This window comes from Leptodactylus fuscus, chromosome 7 (genome assembly GCF_031893055.1).
Source record: "Leptodactylus fuscus isolate aLepFus1 chromosome 7, aLepFus1.hap2, whole genome shotgun sequence".
Taxonomy (NCBI): Eukaryota; Metazoa; Chordata; class Amphibia; order Anura; family Leptodactylidae; genus Leptodactylus; species Leptodactylus fuscus.
The window spans coordinates 41,062,221-41,071,916 of NC_134271.1; the positions used below are offsets into that span (position 1 = coordinate 41,062,221).

Consider the following 9,696-nt stretch of genomic DNA (forward strand, 5'->3'; position numbering starts at 1 on the left):
CTCAAACCAAACCAGTTCCCTTTGCACCCAGCTGCCTTCTGCCTTAGTCTCAAGTGTGTAGGGAAATCAGGAAGATAAAAGCAGGTAGGCTGGAGGACCTGATGGGATAAGTGCAAAAGTCCTTAAAATGTGCGGAGACCAGCTGTGTGTTGTTATTACACATATGTACAATATGAGCCTGAAGCTGGGAGTGGTACCACAACTCTGGAAAACATCTTGTGTGGTACCACTTCGAAAGACACTTCATCCAACAGTCCTCAACAGCTACAGACCTGTAGCACTGACATCCCAATTAATAAAGGTCCTAGAGAGACTGGTCCTAATACATCTACGCCCTCTAGTGTGTCCTGATATGGACTCCCATGATCCACCTTCTTCAGAGCTCTTTCTCACCTGGAGAAACCAGGGAACTCTGTGAAAATAATTTTCTTTGATCTCTCTAGTGATCTCTCGACTGGACAGGCTTATTAGACTGGACAGGCTTATTACCCAGTACATGTGGTGGGTGACAGAAAGACACTCTCCGTGGTGAGCTCCATGCTTGAGAATAACTCCCATCCCATGTATGAGACCGTGACAGTACTGGGCAGTACTGTCAGTGACCGACTGCTTCAGCCTGTGTGAGACGGAGCGCTATCGGAGATCCTTCCTCCCAACTGCGGTCAGGCTGTATAATCAACACTGGGGTAGGTGAAGATCACTCTGCACAGAGAACTAAACTATCTTGAGTCTTTCTTTTTCTTCTGAGTTGCTATGACTCCTGGTATCTTTTCTATTTGCTATTCGGAGCTTGTATGTGTTCTTTCTTGAAATATATTACTGTATTATCCATGCTGCTGTAACACACTGAATTTCCCCATGGTGGGACTATTAAAGAATTATCTTATCTTATTATTTTTCCTGCCAGACATATGGTTAACAAACCTATGGGGGCCTCTATAAAATCCCACGTCACTCTAGTAGGTGAGCCAAGGGCTCCAATGCAATAATAAACAGTAAGAGCACCCTGCAGATTTCTTTACAACACCCAGAGGAGCCTCTGAAAAGGGCCTTTTAACTCTATGGCATCTGGAGATAAGTGTCCTTTAAATCTTCATATGACTCTATCATATCATTTGATATAGGCACTAATACAGCTGAAAGGTGGAAGTAACACATTTCCCATTCTGCACATGCTTCAACAGTGGACTAGCTGGCAAAAGAAGCAACTGGCAAAACTTTTGGAAAAACAAACACAGTACCCAATGTTTGATTTATTATTAACTTTTATTCTTTTGAAATTGTCACGGTCTCATGGCTTATACAGTGGATCTGCTGTTTTAATGGTAAACGTTATTTTAATTACACAAATAAAGCTGTATGAGCCATCACCAGTCAGTGTCCTTTTATGTGCAGATGGTGTCTGGACATATAAGGTTACAGTCCGATAAGGAATCAAGTCCTGTGGGGTAATGCAGGAGCATGAACAGTGGAGTGTGTGTGTCCATTATGGAGCATATTATACTGTGTGTGGTCCCTTCACTATTTACATCACATTCCATTCAATATATCACATGAATCCCCAGAAGTTGTGAGCACAGTAACTAACGAGTAGAGATGAGCAAACACTGTTCGGAACAGCCGTTCCGAACAGCACGCTCACAGCACGCTCCCATAGAAATGAATGGAAGCGGCCGGCACGCGGGGGGTTAAGCGGCCGGCCGCCGGCAAAGTCTACCAGGTGCTTCCATTCATTTCTATGAGAGTGTGCTGTTCGGATCGGCTGATCCGAACAGTGTTCGCTCATCTCTACTAAGGAGTCTTTTTCCATCAAAACTAAACTCGACTGTACCTCCTCTTACGTGGTTTATGTTTTAACCTGCCCATGTGGTCTTCAGTATGTGGGCCGCACAACAATGTGTCTGCGTGAGAGAATCAACAAACATCGTTCCAAAGTGCTAAATGGTTATGAAAAGAATAGTGTTTCTAGGCACGCCAAACACAGACATGATAGTGAATTCAAAGATCTTATCATTACCCCATTAGAACAAATTCCCAGCAGTTATAATAATAGGTTTGACCTTTTCAAAAAGATGGAAATGTATTGGATTTTTAAGCTACAGACATTGACACCGGGAGGCCTAAACGAAACACTTGAAGATATTTCATATAATTAGGGGTGTTAAATCTTCAGATAGGTCCTCCTATATACATTTATCGTTTGTACCTCCACAGTAAATGTTGGTGTCATTTTTTCATGTTAAAGACTGTCTTAAGTATATTAATTACAGCTTTCCTCTAATTTATATGCTAATTTATTCATCATATCTGTGCATGATTTTTACATCTATTATTTTTTTACAGAGCTTTTGTAATGTTTAGTTTTTAAATTCTATCGCTTATTTAATGCCAGTTTTTTAGTAACTAAGGATACTGCTAACAAGGCAGAGTAAGCAGAATTCTTTAATCATTCGGCTGTTAGTACCAGTACATCACTATACTGTCTAGTTACCGCATTTGATACATGGTTTACCTATGACACATGCGCAGTAGATAACCGGAATGGTTCTTCCGCCCTCCAAGCCTCGGAATGGGACCAGCCTTCTGCGCATGCGCAAGGAAATGGAAAAAGACGGACAAGCCGGCTTCATTGCTAACAAAACAGTTCAACACAAATACACTGAAGCTTTTATAGCGAATATAATACTATACTTCGGTAAGTCTTACTAAAGACTCTACATTAACGGATTGGTAGTGTTTTATTTATATGCACAGAAGGTCCGATTTGCGCATGCGCAATGGACTTCGCAGGCTTTAGACAACATATAAACACACACATACCACGCGGATGCTGTAATTGTGAGACACGCAGTGAGGCCCCATAGGTGGATCCCCTTTGGATTACAGGTACATTTATACGGATACTGCTTGTTTTATAATGAGTAAATGATCAGTTAAACCACTGATATATTTATTGAGAAATTTTTTAAGCACTTTTATTAATGTAATATGTTTTTATTGTCATATTTTAGCTATGATTCATAGACACAATGAATATTGTATATTGTTTTATCATTAATATCTGAGTGTTGTAAGTAATTGGTCCCTTTTATATGTTTTATGCAGGGTCCTCTGTATCTTTTTGTTCATCAGTTGAGAAAGGGGACGTGAACCCCGAAACGCCGATATGGGCGTCTTGTGTATTATAAAGTATTGCATCAAATTTCATCCGGTGAGGCGCAGTATTCTATATTTGGGTCTCCCTTTATCCACACAAGGGTCCTTGATTTGCCAATTTTTCATTTAACTCTACCGCTCAGTTTCTGGGCTGTTGTGATCACTGCTGCTACCACGTATAGAGTAGTCACCCCTACAGGGTGCCTACCTAATTGACATCATCGAACATTCAACGGATCGGCTCAGTGCATTGATTTTCCTTGCCTCAAGTTCAGAATGAATCAGGGCAACAATAAGGATCTTTAATTTTTACATGGTAAGTAAATGGTGAATTATGGAGATTTTTTTGAGGTGGAGATGACATGAGTGTGTAAATTATTGGACATGGAGGTGAAGGAAAGGTCTGAGTCAAACATAATCCCAAGCAGGCAGGCATGTTACCTTGGAGTTATGGTCATGCCGAAAACGGAATGCCATAATTTTCTATAATAGGAAAACATAAAGGGACATTTTATAATAAAATTTCATAGAATAAAATTTACATTTTAACAATATTATAGCATTTATCTTGGGCTCCAGCCATATTATTTTTGTAATAACTGATACTGGTTCACTTCTCTCTCCAGCAGCGCTGTAGTCATCCAAGGTTTCATGATAACCAAATGCTATTTTCCCTGAGCAATCTCCACCCATCAGATAATGGTCCATGTTTTCACTGGACAGTTGAGTGAATAAAAGCAATCTTCACAAATCTGCAGGTCTCAACGAATTGAAAATGGCAATACTTTGTCTCTTGTCATTTATTGCCCTCCTAGGCACAACCTATGGTAAGCAGATGAATAAGGCTCAGGAACAGTTTTCATTGTTGTCTCTGTATTTTTCCTTTGGTACTGAATAACATTTATTTGCTTGACTGGAACTTAATGATAGAATAACTGGAACAATGTAACTAGTAAGATGACATTATCACATCTAGTAGCTGATCCTGCACAGAATAAGATAAGATAATCCTTTAATAGTCCCACCATGGGGAAATTCATTGTGTTACAGCAGCATGGAGAATACAGGAATATATTGCAAGAATATGTATAATACTCTATACAAGAACTAGTCAAATCAATGGAAACACTATGCTGAGTAGATGTTATAATCCAATCTGATGTGTACAATAATGGAAAAAATGCTGCAGATATTTGTTATTATGATGATCGGTGTTGACAGTACACTGTGGACAGAGCTGTCTGTTTCTGGAACTGTCCACTGTGTATTTTTGGTGCCAGAGGCTGTTTCTTGTAGCTGATCAGTTGCTATTAGATCCTCACTAATCTGATACCGATGACCAATGGCTAAAGATAGGTAACCAAAATAAAAATTTTGGATAACACCTATCACTTAATGTACAGTTTATAATATTATTTAGTTGTTCTTTAGTGGAACTACTGTCTGTCATTATGCTATATTTTTGCAGGTTGTGGAAGGCCAGCCATCCAGCCAGTCCTCACTGGGTATTCTAGAATTGTAAATGGAGAGGAAGCTATTCCAGGATCCTGGCCATGGCAGGTCTCCCTACAGGTAATTTCAGTGTCCTACCCTACCAAGGAAACCAGTTGACACTGCCTTATATTAGTTGGGCATCTTCATTATTGAAGTCAGTGGGAGCTGCAAAACAAAAAACAGACAAGCCTTAAGCTGGCAGCAGTAGACATTTTTGATAGCTGACAAAAACAGTGCTGACACTCAACAGTGCTTTTTTTTCATGACACAAAAGAGTATGACAGATGCCAACCGAAGGCAGATATCTGTTGACTAGTGGATCTACTGTAATGGATTTTTTGGATTGCTGTCAGGTGCTGTACATTGAAAAAGTTGTTCATGTTGAATGACAGATGTGCTTATCATTAAGATGTCCAGAATAGGCTGCAAATCATGGCAGATATTGGTCGACAACTTAATGAAAAACAAATTACTCAGAAAATAATGTCTTCAGCTCTCTAATGTAGAGACATCTTACGAATGTTCTAGTCACCGAGGATCACTTAGACTGGTCACCATGTAGCATGTTCTCAGTATAAGGCTCAACACATCACGTAGTCTCAGCTGGCAGCAAGCCCACTATGATATACAGTGCTAGTGCGGTAGATGGGTGTTAAAGCAGAACTTACTTCCAGTTATAAACACAAAGTATAATTGACATGATGCGATTTTCATAAACAAAGATTTTTTTCTGAAAAAAATGATTTGGATTAGCTGGAATCCCATCCACTTTGCAAGTACTGTAAAAATAAGCAATTTCGCAACGTAAGGCTCATGCAACAATGAAAGCAGCTGTATGGTGGCCATTTTTTCAATGTTTGCAATGATATTTAACATTCTGCACCTTAGAGGACAAGAAAGGTTCTCTCTCATAAGACAAGTAAAAATACAATCAATCGATATATATGTTGTAGGTTGAGATGTGAGAATCTCCATGATAAATGTTTGCGCTTCATTATAGGACAGTACTGGATTTCACTTCTGTGGAGGATCCCTTATCAGCGACACATGGGTCATCACTGCTGCTCATTGTGGTGTCAGGTAAGTAAATATATTAGAAATAAATAACAACATACAGAGGGATTTCTGGTCATTGGATTTTTGGTTGTTCAAATGTTTTTGCACAAAACTGGATTATTTCATTTGTAACTTACATTTGAGAGAAACCGTCTACCTGAATATCACAATGTCTCAATATTCAGCTATTCCCCAACTAAACATACAAGTATGTCTATGAAAATACGAGCTGCGGCTAGACATCTGTCATAGATATTGTGAGAAATTTGCGAGAACCCTGTTACCTCTGATATCCTCTTTTGCTATTGGTGTACCCGATCATTTAAGATTGTTTTGGTCGAACCCCCTGTATAGGAAGCCATTTGTCTTTGTTGGATTTAGCTTTCTCATTTGTATATTGATTTTTAGGACTTCACATAAGGTAGTTCTAGGTGAATTTGACCAGCATACATCTGCTGAAGACGTCCAAGTTAAAACCATTGCCAAGGTATACCTTATCTTACTGTAATGTAAATGTAAGGATAAGGAATTAATAATTCTGCAATAATCTTCACTGCATTTGGTTATCCCCATCAGTTCCTTAGAGATTAAATGGAGAATGAAGAGTGCATCACCTATGGATCGATGATAAATCCTGTTCATAGGCCAAGTGCTTTAGGCCAGGGCCACACATGGCATAGTAGCAGCTGATCCCCTCCACACACTGCTTATAACCCAGAGCGAAAGTGTATTGTGCTAGGGGTTGTGAACCTGAAGCAGATCAATTTCTTGATGTGGATTTGGTGCGGTTTTAAACCTTTGAAAGACAACAGTAAAACCTGTTTTGGGCCAGGACCCAAAGTTGGGGGCCTTAACCTCGGAAACCAGCTACCATTTTTAGCTTAGTTTTGGTTGCAGGCGAGTTTACTGCTATGTTTCTGCTGCGCATGAGGGGGGCGGTTGGGGACATGGTTGGCATTAGTGTGCACAGCATGCCATAAAGAGGAGTAGAGGATTTTAACACAACCCCCTTCCCACAGTGCTTCCTGTTATCCAGAGTGTTCCCTATCCCCTAATACAAATTATGCTCCTTATATTAAGTGGGTTATCCACCTTTTTAATACCGATGGCCTATCCTTAGGATAGGATTAGGATAGGTATATTGTTTGTTAGATCCATTACTATGGGAGATTACCTTCTCTGTACAGCACTTACAGATACATTTCAGTCATATATCTTTATAATAGAGCCTTATAAATCTTGTCTGAATTTTATTCAAGGTATTCAAGCACCCAAAATACAGCCCTTTTACTATAGTAAATGACATTACCCTGATCAAACTGGCTTCTCCTGTTAATACTCAAGCAGAAGTGTCTCCTGTTTGTGTGGCAGAGGCTAGTGACAACTTTGAAGGTGTTAGAAGATGTGTCACCACTGGATGGGGATTGACCGACTCTTCAGGTACGATTGGAGGAGCACGTACTGTCAGGAAAAGTTGTGTCTATGTATTAAGACCTTATTAAACTGCACCTAACCAATATCACAAAGCATAATGACAAGTATAGCATACTAGCAGTTACCCGCGACTTCATCTGCGGTTTGGCAGTGGCGCTGAACCGCTTATATTTCTTGTTCTCCCATATCTGCCCCCAGTTTCTTGGCCCCCCCCATCTCTTCCTCCAGTTTCTTGTCCCCCTATCTCTGCCCCCAGTTTCTTGTTCCCCCTTTCATCGGCCCCCAGTTTCTTGTCCCCCCCATCTCTGCCCCTAGTTTGTTGTACCCCCATCTCTGCCTCCAGTAGCTTGTCCCCCCATCTCTGCCCCCAGTTTCTTGTTCCCCCTTCATCTGCCCCCAGTTTCTCGGCCCCCCCATCTCTGCCCCCAGTTTGTTGTCCCCCTATCTCTACCCGCAGTTTCTTGTCCCCCCATTTCTGGCCCCAGTTTCTTGCCCCCCCCATTTCTGCCTCCAGGTGCTTGTCCCCCCTTCATCTGCCACCAGTTTTTTGTTCCCCCTTCATCTGCCCCCAGTTTTTTGCCCCCCCATCTCTGCCCCCAGTTTCTTGTCCCCCCATCTCTGCCCTCAGCTTCATGTCCCCCCCCCCCTCACATCGGCCCCAGTGTAGGTGGACTCACCTTGCCATGCTCCCCCGTCGCTCTCTCCGCTTGCTTGCTGCACATCGGTGTCGGGCGGCTGGCTGCGTGTGGCGTATAGGAGGCAGAGCGAGGACCGGCGTCAGGTTGCTATGATAGCTGGAGCCTCGCGCTGCCTCCCTGGCCTGTCAGGCGTGTAGTTGTATTGCAGCCTAGGCAGGTAGACTGCAATACAGGCGCTGGTATTATACAGTGCATTGCTGAATACCGGCACCTGTATTGCAGTGTACGTGCCATACGCAGCCAGCCGCCCGACACTTATGTGCAGTGAGCGAGCAGAGAGAGTGTCAGGGGAGTGTGGCAAGGTGAGTCCAACTACTCTGGGGCCGATGAAGGGTGGGGGGACATGAAGCTGGGTATGTGGTTGATCCCTGTAGACCCCGACGTAGGGACACGGCCCCCCCTCCCCGGGACACCCTCTCCCCAACCCCCTGTACCGCTGCACTTACCTGTGGTGTGTCGGCTGCAGCAGCCTCCTCCGTCCACGAGCTGTGTAGGTGGGCTGGAACAGCTGCGGCGCCGGGACCATGTGGGCTGCTGCCATCTTCCTCAGTGTTTCCCTGCTGAATCGGCAAGCCCACCTTCAGCCCCCAACCTATGGTGCTGCAGCCCTGGCTCCAGAGCCCGCCCACAGCCTGCCATGCACCAATAGGAGGTGCATGCACAGACCAGCGCTGGCGGAATATGCCAATATAACGCTGTTATTAAAGGTTATAGCCCCACCCCTGACAATATCATACAAAATAAAAATTACCATAATGGAGAGGAAAAACTATTTTATAAATTTTTTCAGTACCACTTTGTGTTATTAAATTTAAAAAAAAAAAAAAAAAAGTGAAAACCAGACACAATTTCCCTCCTATTTTGTTTATATTTTCCCGGATATAAAAAAAATTAAAACACATTCGAAAATAAAAACAACATAAAAATAAAGCCTTGTCCAGGACCACAAATTGGCCCAGTACTGAAATGGTTAAGTCAGGCACTGCAGGGGTCACTGCAGAAGCATGCCGAGCATCATGATGTCTTGACATTCAGTACACATACATGATAACTCCATCACAGGTTTCAGCAGTAACCACCCAGGGCGTGTGACATTAGAGGCAGGCTAGAAGAGCCCTGAAGCGGGTGCCGTGGGCACCAGGAGAGGTAAGTATAACTGTTTTGTTTTTACTCACCTTCTCTGGTGCTGAACAAGTTTGGTCGCTATCTATTCAATTATTCCAAGAAGTAGCGGCCAATGTTTTACTCACTGATCCCCGTTCCTGTTGCTTTTGGCCTCTGCTTTTGCCTCCAGAGTACAGACACTGAATAACATTGCAGCAACCCTGGCAGAAGAAGTGGAGGCCAGATTGGACAGAAGCGGGGATTTGACTTGTTGGAATAAGCCAATAAGTTTGTGGCCGATTAAAAAAATGCCGCCCCTCAATTTATGTTAAGAGGATGACTTAGCACCTATATGACAGTGTTAGTGAATTACTGATTCTCCCTTTGTATGGATTTCAGGGTGACTCTGGTGGACCTCTTGTATGTCAGAAGAATGAAAGCTGGACTTTGGTTGGAATAGTATCCTGGGGAAGTGGCACCTGCTCTCCATCATCTCCTGGCGTGTATGCCCGGGTCACTGAACTCAGAGACTTTATTGACCAAACAGTGGCTGCCAACTAAACAAGAGCCATCAAAGTATTGTCATTCAATAGCAGAATGTTTCACTATCAATAAACATCACTTGCAGTCTAAATCCATTCTGGTTATTCTTATGTATTAACAAATAAAACAAAAACTGTTGCTGCAAGGAGACACATTTCTCCTGGGTCCTCTACAAAATTGCCTCACACAACGAAGTTCATCTTGGGAAATG

The 9,696-nt window shown here is 42.5% G+C and overlaps 1 protein-coding gene across 1 annotated transcript; it reads left to right on the forward strand.

Annotated features, from left to right (window-relative positions):
• Window positions 1-3,931: 3,931 nt before the first annotated feature.
• Window positions 3,932-9,411, forward strand: LOC142212608 (chymotrypsinogen 2-like). The gene is made up of 6 exons (XM_075280571.1): window positions 3,932-3,983; window positions 4,625-4,728; window positions 5,651-5,730; window positions 6,115-6,193; window positions 6,966-7,146; window positions 9,342-9,411. The coding sequence occupies exons 1-6, from the start codon at window positions 3,932-3,934 to the stop codon at window positions 9,344-9,346; spliced, it is 501 nt and encodes a 166-aa protein (XP_075136672.1). The 3' UTR covers window positions 9,347-9,411.
• Window positions 9,412-9,696: the final 285 nt, after the last annotated feature.